Source organism: Bos mutus, chromosome 15 (assembly GCF_027580195.1).
Source record: "Bos mutus isolate GX-2022 chromosome 15, NWIPB_WYAK_1.1, whole genome shotgun sequence".
Lineage (NCBI taxonomy): Eukaryota > Metazoa > Chordata > Mammalia > Artiodactyla > Bovidae > Bos > Bos mutus.
In genome coordinates this window covers 2,928,093-2,942,681 of record NC_091631.1, presented here as the reverse complement: position 1 = coordinate 2,942,681, position 14,589 = coordinate 2,928,093, and the positions used below count along the sequence as shown (strand labels likewise).

At 54.0% G+C, this 14,589-nt stretch overlaps 1 protein-coding gene across 2 annotated transcripts; it reads right to left on the bottom strand.

Annotated features, from left to right (window-relative positions):
* Window positions 1-646: 646 nt before the first annotated feature.
* UBE2L6 (ubiquitin conjugating enzyme E2 L6) lies at window positions 647-14,235 on the bottom strand. 2 transcript variants are annotated; one of them, XM_070383309.1, is made up of 4 exons: window positions 7,718-7,796; window positions 5,596-5,686; window positions 4,446-4,632; window positions 647-1,348 (listed from the first exon to the last, which is right to left on the bottom strand). In XM_070383309.1, exons 2-4 carry the CDS (start codon window positions 5,611-5,613, stop codon window positions 1,197-1,199), a joined length of 357 nt encoding a protein of 118 aa, XP_070239410.1. In that variant the 5' UTR covers window positions 5,614-5,686; window positions 7,718-7,796; the 3' UTR covers window positions 647-1,196. The 2 variants fall into 2 exon arrangements, with proteins under 2 accessions (XP_070239410.1, XP_070239409.1); XM_070383308.1 differs by lacking the exon at window positions 5,596-5,686 and adding an exon at window positions 13,873-14,235 and having other exon boundaries at window positions 648-1,348; window positions 7,718-7,813.
* Between the last annotated feature and the right edge of the window lie 354 nt (window positions 14,236-14,589).

The window sequence follows — 14,589 nt, the reverse complement described above, 5'->3', positions numbered from 1 at the left end:
GCTGAGGGTGGCCGGGTCCCTCACAGCCAGCTTTCCCCACAGCGCTTGGGGTCACACAAGGCTCTGTGCCCTGCGAGCCCTCTGTTGATGGGGAAGCAGGCATCTTTCATTCGACTGCAGCTAAACAAGCCTCCTCCTGATGAACCACTTGCCCCCTCAGTGAACGCTCAGGTGGACCCTTGTGCTTAACAGCTGAGCAAACGCACGGTCTCCTTGGCTCCCCCTGGACTCAAGCTGGAAGGGAAACCCCTCCCGGCATAAAGCTGACGCTAGGAACCGGCCTCCGAACGGGACAGCAGTGGGTTAAAAACCATGTAGTCAGGGCCCCCCTGGTGGCCCAGTGGTTAAGATTCCACCTTGCAGTGCAAGGGACGCCAGTTCCATCCCTCATCGGGGAAGATTCCACAGGCCGCAGAGCAACTAAGCCCACGTGCGACAACTACCCAGCCCACGAGCTGCAGCTACTGCGTCCTGGAGTCCGATCTCGGCAAGAGCGGACGCGCGATGGGACGCCCGGGGCTGCAACGAGCGAGGAGCTCCCCCTTGCCGAGACTCCAGGAACTGCAACTAGCGTGTTGCTCCCCCTTGCCGAGACTACAGGAAAGCCAGCAGTGACGATCCCAGCTCGGCCAAAAAAAACAAAGCGAAAGACCGTACAGTCAGATTTCTGGGGTGGAGAGGAGACTCTTCACTTTATGATTCATCAGTGGAAACGGAAAGGTTTTGCACCTCAATCTATACAAGTCTACGATTCAACCACTCCATCCCCAGAGTACTTAGTGGTAAGAGTCCCTCCTCCCCCGGCCCCCTCCTATCTGCTGCCCCCCAAGCAGGGCTCTGTGGGGGGTGGGGATTCAGGTTGGCTGCTCATCTGGCCGGGAAGGTGGCCTGAGTCTCTAAGATGGACGAACCGGTGGGACCAGGAACCCCCATCACAGAGCACTGGAGAGCTGGATTTTGAGTCTGCAAACGTAAATGCCTCTGGCTCCGGGGCAGAGAAAGGGGCTGGGGAAAGCACATCTGTGGCCAGTGAGTCCACACTCATAACAGCAGTCCCCTCCCATACACACACAACGCAACCTAAGAAGGAAATCTTGGAAGACATGAGCAAGTGCAAAATCGCAAAGAGGCTCTGGTCCCCCATCCACGAGGGGCGTCCATCCGTCACACAGAAAGCAGGCGGCTCAGAAGTCGGGTTAGGAGGGCCGGTCCACTCCAAACTGGAGGGTGAACTCTTGGGCCATCTGGTCAAACAGCTCTGGGTCCTGTGTCAGCTGCTCCGCGAGCTCCAGCCGAACGGGCTGTCCCGGCTCCGGTTGATTCACCAGCATGTTGAGGGCCTCCAAGACTGGGGAGAGAAGTCGGATCAGGACATCAGGAGGGACAGAAAAAACTCCTGGGAAGGAAGCGATGCTGCCCACTCCCAGATCCCCGTGAAACCCACACCAACCCATGCCTGAGGACGGCTCTACGAGCAAATCAGATGGCAGTCAGTGGTTTTCACACCGTGTCACAACCCCCGTCGCGGGGGTTGGTGAGATCAACATGGTTTCTGGGTTCTGTTCCCTTTTCAGCCAGAACCGCTCTGCTTTTGTTGCGTCTGACTCTCTGAGACCCTGAGGACTGCAGCACGCAGGCTCCTCTGTCTTCCACTATCTCCTGGAGTTTGCTCAAATTCATGTCCATGGAGGCAGTAATAGGATTCCAAAATTTTTTTTATTTGGGGAAAAAGGGTTCTGAGGCTCAAGACTGGAAACCACTCCTGCCCCGTGGCTTGAAATCTTTCACGGGTGACTTCGGGAACTGGGCGGAGACAGTGTCCCCCTCCCCCCGTGCCCGTGGGCACACACACCAGCGTGCGGCCCTGGGCTCGGGGCGCTCTGCAGAGCTCTGGTGCTCACCAAGGACCACGCCTCCCTCTCTTCCCAGCACTCGTTTCCAGGGTTAAGAACTCCTGGGCTGATCCAGAGGTGGGATAGTTTTAAAAAGCATTTATTTATTTATTTGGCCTTTCTGGGTCTTCATTATGGATCTTTAGTTGCGGCTTGTGGGATCTAGTCCCCTGACCAGGAATCAAATCTAGGCCCCCTGCATTGGGAGTGTGGAGTCTTAGCCACTGGACCACCAGGCAAGTCCCCAGAAACAGGACTGATCACATATTGATTACGTCCATAGACTAGGGCCACGGTGCCCGACATGTAGCTGCCAGCCATGTGTGGTCATCTTGATTTAAATTAATTGAAATTCACGACAATTAGCAAAGCAGTTCACGGTCACAACAGCCACACTTCAAGTGCTTGAAACCTACATGGGGCCAGCGTCTGCGGCATTGGACAGGGCTGCTATGGACCGACTTCATCACTGAAGAAAGTTCTGCTGAGCCGCGAGGTTCAGAGCCGGCCAAGGGAGGCCTCGAATCCCAGCTCTACCGCCTGCCAGCTCAGGTAAGAGCTCAGCTCTCACACGCCTGTGTCCTGATGGGGCCGATGAGAGCACTATTTCAAGGGGCTTCTAGGAGGACTGAATGAGGTTGGTGTGTTAAAAATGGCTGGTTGCCTGGGTCAGAAAGTTCGGGTTCTCAGTGGTGCAGGGACGTATGTGAGACCAAGTCCTCAAGGGCCGCCCGGCTCTATTTTTGTATTCCTGAATTATGGTTAATCCATTATAATTTCAATTGGCCATCCATGGATGTATACCAAAAATACCATACAGAAGAAAAAGTGAATTTTTATGCTGGAGAGGGTGGGTGGAAGAGAAAACCCTCCCACATTGTTGGTGGGATAGGTAAATTGGTGAAGCCACTCTGGAAAACAGCATGAGGTTCCTTCAAAAACTAAAAGTAGAGTTGCCGAATGGTCCAGCAATCGCACCCTTGAGCATATACCCAGAGAAAACGCTAATTGAAAAAGCTCCGTGTACCCCAGCGTTCACAGCAGCACCATTTACAACAGACGAGACACGAGTGCAACCTAAATGCCCATCGAGAGACAAGGGGATAAAGAAGATGTGGCAGACACGTATAGGGAAATACTGCTCAGCCACAAACAACAGTGAACAGAGGCCATCTGCAGCAACGTCCGGATAGACCTGGAGATCTCCGTATCAACTAAAGGAAGTGAAGGAAGTCAGGCAGAGCAGGACAAAGACCATATGATATCACTTACATGTGGAATCGTAAAAACATACAAGTGAACTCATTTACAAAACAGAAGCAGACTTACAGACCCGGGGGAAAGCAGGAGAGGAGGGCTACGCCGGGAGTTTGCGGTGAGCAGATACAGACTGCCGTACGCAAAAGACGCAGACGGCAAGGCCCTGCTGTGCAGCCCGGGAACCTGTTCTCAGTGCCTTGTGATAAACAGCAGTGGAAAAGAGTATGAAAAGAATACATATACACGTGTATACCCGGATCACTTTGCTGTGGACCATAAACTAACACAACATTGTAAATGAACCATAAAAGTAAAGCCAAGTCACTCAGTCGTGTCCGACTCTTTGCGACCCCATGGACTATATAGCCTGCCAGGCTCCTCTGTCCATGGGGTTTTCCAGGCAAGAATACAGGAGTGGGTGGCCATTTCCTTCCCTCAAAATTAACCATACTTCAAAAAAAAAAAAAAAGTGAACTAAAAAGATACCGTGTGATGCTTTTAGTGCAGGGTCAGAGTGCCTAATGAAGCGATGCACTTATCGTTATTAGGCCCGCCCCTTCGGCTGTCCTCACAGCATCGGACCTTGCCTCCATCACCAGTCACATCCACAACTGGGTATTTTTGCTTTGGCTCCATCCCTTCATTCTTTCTGGAGTTATTTCTCCACTGATCTCCAGTAGCACATTGGGCACCTACTGACCTCGGGAGTTCCTCTTTCAGTATCCTATCATTCTGCCTTTTCACACTGTTCATGGGGTTCTCAAGGCAAGAATACTGAAGTGGTTTGCCATTCCCTTCTCCAGTGGACCACATTCTGTCAGCCCTCTCCACCATGACCCTTCCGTCTTGGGTGGCCCCACAAGGCATGGCTTAGTTTCATTGAGTTAGACAAGGGAATTCAACGAATTGTCACTCAGTCACGTCTGACTCTTTGCAACCCCGTGGACTGTAGCCCACCAGGCTCCTCCGTCCATGGAGTTTTCCAGGCAAGGACAGTGGAGTGGGCGGCCACGTCCTTCTCCAGGGGATCTTCCCGACCCAGGGATCAAACCCGGGTCTCCCGCGTCGCGGGCAGATTCTTTACCGTCTGAGCTACAGGGAAGCCCTAGTAGTCTCTTGCCTGGGAAACTCCACGGACAGAGGAGCCTGGGGCACAGTCCCTGGGGTCACAAAGGACTCCGACGTAACCTAGCGACTGAGCGACAGTAAACAGGAGCAACCGACACAAAAGCGGTCCCGGGACTCCCCCTCCGACCCATTCAGTCCAGGGCCCCGTCCAGGGGGGCCCCCCACCTTGGCAGGTCCTGGTGCTGGCTTTCCAGTTCTTCTTGCTGATGATGGGCAGGCACACCCTCCCGTCCCTGTCCACGTTGGGGTGGTAGATCCCGGTGGTGAATTTCACCGTCGGGGGCTGGAACGGGTACTCCCTGGGGAAGCTGATGCACAGCCTGAAGGCCTTGAGGTTGTAGGGTGGCCTCTCCTGTGCGAGAGAAGGGGTCACGCTCTGGGCAGAGGCACAGCTGCCCTCCTCCCCCCAGGACCTGGGCCTGGTTTCCGCCCTCCCCGCCCTGCCCCAGGGGCCCAGGCTTCCTCTGCTCCACTCCGAGCAAGGACCGTGAATGCGGACACAGACTGCACGTGCATTCACTTAGCAACTGGGCTGTGGGTCAGAGCGCCCTGGCCTGGTATTCACACGAGTCAGATCCTGGCTTCTGCTGTGCGCCTGAGGGCCAGCTGCCTCCCACCCCTAAGCCTCAGTTTCCTCTCTTGAAAAATGGGTGCAATTTGACTGGAGGCATCCTCAGGACCACCTTAGCTTCTTTTTATTATATCGGTAATTAACATCTTTCCAGTTTCATTGAAAAATAACTGATACACATCACTAAACTTAAGGCGTTGAGCTTGATGGTTGGATTCACATATGCTGTGAATTACCACAATAGGTTCAGCTGACACCCATCTTCTCATATAAAATAATGAAGAGAAAGAATAAGGAAAAAAATGTCCCCTTGTGATGAGAGCCTTTAGGATTTACTTTGTTGACCATTTTTCTAGGACGTGTCTGGTGGCCCAGTGGTTAGGAATCCGCCTGCCAGTGCAGGGGACGTGGGTTTGATCCCTGGTCCAGGAAGATCCCATATGTCCTAGAGCGACTAAGCTCATGAAAGTGAAGTTGCTCAGTCGTGTTCAACTCTGTGACCCCATGGACTGTAACCTGCCAGGCTCCTCTGTCCAGGGGATTTTCCAGGCAAGAGTACTGGAGTGGGTTGCCATTTCCTTCTCCAGAGGATCTTCCCGACCCAGGGATCGAACCTGGGTCTCCCGAATTGCAGGCAGATGTTTTACCGTCTGAGCCACCAGGGAAGTCAACTAAGCCTGTGCGCCACAAGTACTGAGTCTGTGCTCTAGAGCCCGGGAGCTGCAAATACCGAAGCCCTCTCACCCTAGAGCCGTGCTCCATGACACGAGGAGCCACTGCAGCGAGAAGCCTGCAACTGGAGAGTAGCCTCTGCTCACTGCACCTAGGGAAAAGCCTTTGCAGCGACAGAGACCCAGCAAAGCCAAAAAAAAAAAAATAGTTAAGAGGGTACATACTGTTATGGGTATTCTACCATCTTAAAACAACAGTTCGGAACTGGAGTGCCTAAGCGTTGCCAAGAGCCAGCAGAAGACCCTCTAGACTTGAGCAACTGGAAGGCTTTCCTGCATCCGCTCTGTGCTGCCTGCTGCTAAGGGCTTGATACGCATTAGCCCATGCAGCAGGGTGTAGGGGTTACGTGGTCTTCGGGCCACGTGGCTGGAGTGTGAGTCGTGGCTCTGTCAACCCCATGCCTGTGCGACCTTAGACGAGCAGCCGAACGTCTCTGTGCTCTCCTTACAGAAAGAGTCACAGCCTTCTCCACAGGGCTTGGGCGGCAATTAAATGAGTCAATTCACTTTTCTTTTAAGGTAATGAAGAGTGCACCAGCTTTTCTTTTCTTTCTTTTTTTTTTTTTTTTTTACTGTTTATTTATGTATTTGCTACACTGAGTCTTAGTTGCAACATGTGGAATCTAGTTCCCTGACCAGGGATGGAACCCAGGTGCCCTGCGCTGGGAGCACAGAGTCTTAGCCACCGGACCCCCAGGGAAGTCCTGCGCTGATTCACGTTAGGGATCTAGAACATGGCCAGGCACATGGCGAGCACTCCATATGTGTCAGCTATTAGGGTAAGTATTTTGAGAACTCATAGTATTAGCATCAGGATTTCCAGATGAAACAAGTTCAGTGCATACAAGTAACCTGCCCAGGGTCACAGCAACACTGCCCAGATGGGGATTCAGCACGGTCGATTGGACTGTTCCACATGGGAGCAGTAATCCACACCCCTAGTGGGGGGACCCCGGGGCTCGGATGACCCCAGCACAGCGCACAGGGGCCTCCAGGCTGTTGCGAAAGCTCCAAACCCTTTCAAAACCTTCGTGGCAGAGAAGGCAGGAGGATGACCGTCAGGATGACATACGTGGAACCTCCCTGGTGGCTAAGACTCCGTGCTCCCAAAGCAGGGGGCCCGCGTTCGATCCCTGGTCAGGGAGCCGGATCCCACAGGCCGCAACTCAGACCTGGTGCAGCCAAATAAATAAACCTTTTGAAAAAAGAGTCAAGGTTTTAAGAAATTTCCTCTTCTTGAGCAGAAGGCAGAAAGGAAGCTGTGGTAGTCATGGGTATGTCTGAGCAAATGCTGGACAGATAAAGAAAATGTGTTCTCGATAACGTGCAGAGGCTGGGGCTGGGACACAGATGCAAGACCAAGGGTGAGGCCTCAGCAAAGGGGGCTCTAGGGCACTCGGGTTTCAGCAGTCGTGGCAGGTGGGCTCCGGCATTGTGGACCCAGGCTCTGGACCACAGGCTCAATGGAGTGGTGCACGGGCTTGGTTGCTCCGGCTATGTGGGATCTTCCCGAGTCGGGGATTGAACCCATGTCTCCTGCACTGGCAGGCAGATTCTTTACCACTAAGTCAACAAGGAAGCCTTTTTTTTTTTTTTTTTAATGCTCTTTGTCTGATGAAGCTTCCAAGATGAGCTCAGTAGCTACTGGCTTGAAGAAGGGGTCTCCATCTAAGTCCAAAAGCCTTTTAGCCTCTTCATCAGTTGGCCTGCACCTCAGAAGCAATCAATGTAGAGAGAGACACCCCCGTCTGCCAATGATCATCTCCAGTGAAAAAAGAATTCCATGACTTCCCTGATGGGCCAGTGGCTAGGACTGCACCTGCCAGTGCAGGGGACCCAGGTTCATCGCTGGCCCAGGAAGATCCCATACGCTGTGGGGCAGCTAAGGCAGTGTGCCGGTCATGGAGCCCGTGCTCCAGAACGAGAGAAGCCACCCCACTGAGAAGCCTCGGCACCCAACTAGAGATTGGTTCCCAGCCGCAACTAGAGAGAGCCCGCGTGCAACGAAGACCCGGTGCAGCCAAAAATAAGAAGAAAGGATTCTCAGGCAGGGAACGTCCTCGCCCAGTCTAGCCCTCCCTGCCCCGGCCCCTGCCCTAAGTGGTCCAGCCCCAGCAGGGCCCCCGGACACTCACAGGCAGCAGGAGCGCGTGCCACACCAGCACGTTGTCCTCCTCGCTGCACAGGTTCCGCAGGTACTTGGGAAGCGCCTTCTGCAGGTCTTCCAGCTCCTGTAGGGGCACAGAGCGGGCAGCTGGCCGAGTCTCCCCTCCTCCGGCACCCTCCCCCCCGCCCCCCACAGCAGACCGTCCCCAGTTCCAAGCAGGACAGAAGCCGGCATTCACTGCGCACTCAGAGTGTGTCTGGCCCGGTGCTCAGGGCCTTTAGTGAATCGCCGGATTTTAGCTTCACTCCAGCTCGGTAGGTACCAGGTGGAGGATGATGCAGATCACCAGGTCTAGATATTATAACCTGGGAGTAAACCTCTTGGGGCTTCCCCGGTGGCTCAGTGAAGAATCAGCCTTGGAATGCAAGGGACCCAGTTCGATCCCTGGGTGGGAAAGGTCCTCTGGAGAAAGAAAGGGCAACCCTCTCCACTATTCTTGCCTGGAGAATCCCATGGACAGAGGAGCCTGGTGGGTTACAGTCCACGGGGTTGCAGAGTCAGGCATGACTGAGCGACTAAATAACAACATCACAGCTCTCTGAAGAGTCTTTTCTCCAGAACCCAAGGTGCTTCACGTCTGTCCTCTGGCTCTCTTCTAGGGAGCCACGAAGCCCTGCCTCCCTCTACCCAGTGGCGAGCAGCATGGCCACACGCCCTCACCGTGCTCGGGGCAGGGCGGGCGGGCAGCAGAGACGCCAGCCTGTCCCCGTCAGACTGCCCCAGAGCAGGCCTGGGGAGGGGGCACCGCTCAGGCAGACGGCAGCAGAGGAGAACGCCACACGGCAAGCAGGGAAACCAGAGGAAAAGCGATGACTTGCCTTCCAGGAAGGCAGCCCGTCTCCTGAGCACCACTGAGCTCTCCCAACAGCGTCCTCCACGGACAGGTCACTAGGGCACAGGCCCGCCCTCGAGAGCTTCACTGGACGCTGTGATTCCATGAATAAAGTGTGGATGCGTAATAGGAGGGGAAACGGAAAGGTGGTCGCCGAGTCGTGAAAGACGCCGGGATTCTTGGCCTCCGGAGGAGACCGAGTTCAATCCCAGGCCTGTGACGAGGCTTGATTGCTCAGAGCTTTTGTGTCATAAAGTTTTATTAAAGCATGAAAAGAGAAAGCTTCTGACATAGACATCGGAAGGGGGCAGAAAGAGTGCCGCCCTGCTAGCCTTCACAGCATGGTACACTCTATCGGCAGGCCGCTAACTAGAGACAGGAGATGTCTCAGACCTCGGAGTGGCACAGGCCCCTCACCCACAGGTGCGTTCTGAGATGACCTTGGCACCAGGCCCCTCACCCACAGGTGCATTCTGAGATGACCTTGGCACCAGGCCCCTCACCCACAGATGCGTTCTGAGATGACCTTGGCACCAGGTGAGTTATCCCGGGCCATAAAGCGATTGACATGAATGCTGAAGAAACACAGGTTTCCAAGGAAATATATAGTTTCATTAACATCAATGAGGAAAACAACGCACGAGTAAAACACACAGGTTTGTCGAGCCCTTATCAGTTCTGAGTCTTAAGCTGAACCGACTTGAAGACAGACAGAGTCCAGGGTAAATACACAGGTCGTTAACATAGCATAAGACAAACATTTCCATAAGAAAATGCATTGGTAAACTCAAGGTTTGCGAAAAGTTAACTTCAGGTGGAGCCAGGGATCGTCATGGCAACACAGAATTTTAAGAAAAACCTCCTTTTAAATTTAGAGAATGGAAAATATAGAGAAAAATATAGAGAAGAGAAAAAAATCCCACACTTGTTTCCTCCTGCCGCTTAAGAGAGCGATAAAAAAACGTCTGACGCTTGCAGCCTGCTTCCTCCGTTTGGAGACCCCTGGCCTTCCTGCCTGTTACCCTCTCAAAAGGAGAAGAGAGGAGAGGGGAGGGCGTGGGGAGCAGGAAAGCCTCACAGCGGTGACACTGAGCTGGGCCCTGCAGCATGAACAGGAGTCCGCCTGCAGAGAGCTGGCGAAGCCCCAGGGCACAGGGCCCAGTTAGAGCAGATGTGCACAGCGTGTCCCGTGCAAAGTTCACAGTTGTTACGGGAAAAGGATTCCACAGTCAAGCACGTTGGGAAACACTAGGCTAAACCGAGTTCTTCCCTGAGGGACTTTCCAAAGCCGTTAACACTCTGCTGTACGTTGCCGTGCTCGGCGATGTGCGCCCCAGTGTGCAGCACATCTCAGAGTCAGTATTAGACCAAGGACTCCCGCTCTCCATTTGGGGTTCTTTTCGTGGGACAACTGACCTTTTCAAAAATGTGTTTTCTTTTCTTTAAAGAAGTTTTTTTTTAATTGAAGTATAGTTGCTGGGCAATATTATATGTTATGATATAGTGATTCACAATTTCTAAAGGTTATACTCTGTCTATAGTGATTATAAAATATTGGCTATATTCCCCATATTGTACAGTATATATATCCTTGTGGCTTATCTTATACTTAATAGTTTGTACCTCTTACCCCCTACTCAACGCTGCCCCTCCCTTCTTCCCCTCCCCTTGGCAATAGACCTTAAAAAAAAATAGATAAAAAGACATTTAGGGAATTCTCTGGCTGTCCAGTGGTTAGGACTCCACGCCTTCACAGAGTTTGATCCCTGGCGAGGGAACTAAGATCCTGTAAGCCACATGACACAGCCAAAAAATAAATAAATGTATTTAAAAAGAGACATTCAAGGGCAGGTCATATTTTTCTGGAACACTGAATGGGTGTAAACCAGAGGTTCTCAACCGGGGCGTTCCTTTATCTACCCGCCCCTAGCACTTCTGGCAATGTGTAGACCCAGAAAAGCATCTATTTCTGCTTTATTGACTATGCCAAAGCTTTTGACTGTGTGGGTCACAGCAGACTGTGGAAAATTCTGAAAGAGATGGGAATACCAGACCACCTGACCTGCCTCTTGAGAAACCTACATGCAGGTCAGGAAGCAACAGTTAGAACTGGACATGGAACAACAGACTGGTTCCAAATAGGAAAAGGAGTACGTCAAGGCTGTATATTGTCACCCTGCTTATTTAACTTCTATGCAGAGTGCATCATGAGAAACGCTGGGCTGGAGGAAGCACAAGCTGGAATCAAGATTGCCGGGAGAAATATCAATAACCTCAGATATGCAGATGACACCACCCTTATGGCAGAAAGTGAAGAGGAACTAAAGAGCCTCTTGATGAAAGTGAAAGAAGAGAGTGAAAAAGTTGGCTTAAAGCTCAACATTTAGAAAACGAAGATCATGGCATCTGGTCCCATCACTTCATGGGAAATTGATGGGGAAACTGTGGAAACAGTGTCAGACTTTATTTTGGGGGGCTCCAAAATCACTGCAGATGGTGATTGCAGCCATGAAGTTAAAAGACGCTTACTCCTTGGAAGGAAAGTTATGACCAACCTAGATACCATATTCAAAAGCAGAGACATTACTTTGCCAACAAAGGTCCGTCTAGTCAAGGCTATGGTTTTTCCTCTGGTCATGTATGGGTGTGAGAGTTGGATTGTGAAGAAAGCTGAGCGCCGAAGAATTGATGTTTTTGAACTGTGGTGTTGGAGAAGACTCTTGAGAGTCCCTTGGACTGCAAGGAGATCCAACCAGTCCATTCTAAAGGAGATCGGTCCTGGGTGTTCTTTGGAAGGAATGATAGATACTAAAGCTGAAACTCCAGTACTTTGGCCACCTCATGAGAAGAGTTGACTCATTGGAAAAGACTCTGATGCTGGGAGGGATTGGGGGCAGGAGGAGAAGGGGACGACAGAGGATGAGATGGCTGGATGGCATCACCGACTCGATGGATGTGAGTCTGAGTGAATTCTGGGAGTTGGTGATGGACAGGGAGGCCTGGCGTGCTGCGATTCATGGGGTCGGACACGGCTGAGGGACGGAACTGAACTGAACTGAACTGAGACCCCTTTCTGGCTGCCACATGTGGAGGAGTGCTGCTCCGTCCAGTGGGTAGAGACCGGGGGTGTGATAACATCCTTCAGAAAATGACTCAACGTCAAATATCAGTGGCGACAAAGTTGTGAAACTCTGGTATAAACAAAGGCAGAGAGAAAGGTCCCCAAAGATGGTCCACAGCTGGGGGAACCCTTCACACTGTGCCCCTGCTATACTTTCTCTGAGCCCCAAAATATAAGCACACCCTTATCCCCTGTTTCTTATCCTTCTACACTCCATCTCTGTTCATGCCAACAAAGGGCCCAGAGTCTATGATCCCTCGTTGATCTGCTACCCCAAACTAGAAGCATCTGCTGCTACCAGTTCCAGGATCGTCTATGACTCCTGAGCAACAAGGAAGCCCCACAGTGCACAGAAAAGCCCTGGAAGAGACATTTTCCCAACTTTACCAAAACTGAAGGAACTTGGACTTTACCTGTCATACATGAGTTCTGTCAAGACTTTTGCAAAGCCTGGAGGTGTTGAAACCCACAGCTGTCTCAACAGCTGTGTTGAGACACAGCTGTTCCCCAAGGCCTGCTAGAAATCACCTGACTCAGAGGAACAGAAAATGAAAATAGAGAAGCCGCTGAAAGAACCTCTGGCTTGGAGCCTCACCAACCTGGACTCAAATCCCAGCCCCATCACTGCCTGCCGGGTGACCCAGGACAATCAATTTAGTCTTTGTGAGCTTCAACTTCCCCATCTGTAAAATGGGGTAGAGGACTCATCTCACAGGGTTGCTGAAATGACCGCTGTAAACTACCTGCCATTTAATGGTGCCGGGGAGACACAGGCTGGCTCCCAGCTTTCCTGCTTGGTGGGAAAAACTCTCTGCCTCATCGCTGCCAAACCTCCAGAGTTCAGTCCTTTGGGGCTGAGCCTTCTCTGTGCCCCAACCTGTGATCATTTTCTTCCCAGAGGCTGAGGGTAGCACCACCTGTTCACCCTCCTCATGCCTGCACACAGGAGGGGCACTTTTGAGAGACTCAAAGCCTCAGGGGTGTCAGACCCACCTCCCCAGAATTGTTCCACAGTCAGGGAGATTCTTTACCAGCTGAGCCACCAGGGAATACTCCCCCACCTTCCCCATCTATCTCCAATCCCAGCCACACCCCAGTCCCCCAAACACCTTGGGTTTTCCCACCTCCTGGGGAAAATCCCTCCCTCACCATCCTTCCCGACCTCACTTCAAAATTGTGTCCCTGATCAGAAAAAAGATAGACTTTTTTCATTTTCTCTGCCTCCGTACTTCCTAGAGCAGGAACCAGCGTATGGGAGGCGTTCAACAACATCTGTAGACCAAATGAACTCACACCATCTACTCCAGGTAACCTCCTGGGTTCGCCCTGGCAGCTTTTCTTCCGGAGAAAACCCTGAGAACTTTGCTCTCAACTCCTACTCAGCGTCCCATACTTCTTGGGACTTTTTTTTTCTGAGCGCGGCGGGGAGGGGGAGGGGGCGGGCGGGTCGCGGAGGTGTCGCTGCACGACCTGAGGGATCTTAGTTCCCCGACTGGGGATCCAGCCGTGCCCCCTCCAGTGGAAGTCCTAACCACTGGACCGCCAGGGACGTCCCCCTTCTCGGGGCTCTAAAGTGGGCACCAAAGCACGGGGGCCCTGGTTATCTCTGCTTAAAAGGCACCTGCCACCACAGCGCCTGGCTGCAGGAAGACGCCAAGGAACCAACCAACCCTTCCAGCACCTAAAACTGAAAGCCGCTCAGTCGTGTCCGACTCTTTGCGACCCCGTGGACTATACAGTCCATGGGATTCTCCAGGCCAGAAGACTGGAGTGGGTAGCCTTTCCCTCCTCCAGGGGATCTTCCCAACCCAGGAGTCGAACCCAGGTCTCCCGCTTTGCTGGCGGACTCTTTCCCAGCTGAGCCCCCGGGGAAGCCCCGCACCCGGGACGCAGGTAACTGTCAGTTTCTGGCAGGAGAAATGAAACTGAAACCGATTCGGGGGAGGCGGCTCATCCCCCAGCACAACTCAGAGAGCCGGCGACACCCCCGTCCATGTCCTCCCACCCCCCGAAACTGCAGCCCCTCTCGCAGCCCCACTGGTCCTCGGGGAGGGGGTAGGGACGCAGGGATCAGCGGCCCCGGATCCCCTAAACGGGCTCGGGGAGCAGAGGGCGGGATGCGAGGAGCGGGGGCCCGGGAAGGCGCGCGGAGCCGCGCGGGAGGGGTTACCTTCGCCACCCGCTTGCTCGCCGTCATCTTAGAACCGAGAGCGGGGCTCCTGGGGACTAGCCAGACTCTGGAGCGGCCTGCGGGCTCGCGCGCCCTGCCCCTGGGCCGCGCCCCCAAGGGCCCCGCCCGCGCTCCGCTCCGCCCACCGCGGCCGCGGGGCCACCGAGGAGCGGGGCGCGCCCGGGCCCCGATGGGCTCCGGAGCCGGGAGCTCGAGCGCTTTCTTGTCTAAAGCCCGGCGGGCCTGGGAGCGCGCGGCATCGCGGGGCGCCGGGCACCGGGCAGCGAGCACTCGCGGGGCGCGGGGCCTCGGCCTCCGCCCGAGGCCGCGCCGGGCTCCACCCCCGTCTTCAGCCCGCTCTGCTCCAGACGCGCGCGCGCCCCGAGTAAACACGAGATCCTCGCCGTGCACGCGCAGCTCCCCGACCGGCCGCCTGGGGTCCCCACCGTCAGACCGGCGCCCTGAGCCCCTCCAGCGGATTCCCGGAGCCCCCCCTGGGCAAACCATTAACCCTCTCTGGCCCCGTGTCCCAACTCTACAAATGGCTGCGAGACACCGGAGACGATGTCCGCCCCCAGGGCCCTCCCCTGGGAGCTTGGGGTCCTTTGTGCTGTCCGGCACTGGGTAAGGGAGGCAGCCTCCCCCACGTGACCGCTGGGTGCAGAGCACCCCGAGGGGCGCCCTCAGACCCATCCTCTAGCTTCGGGGGTCTGGTGG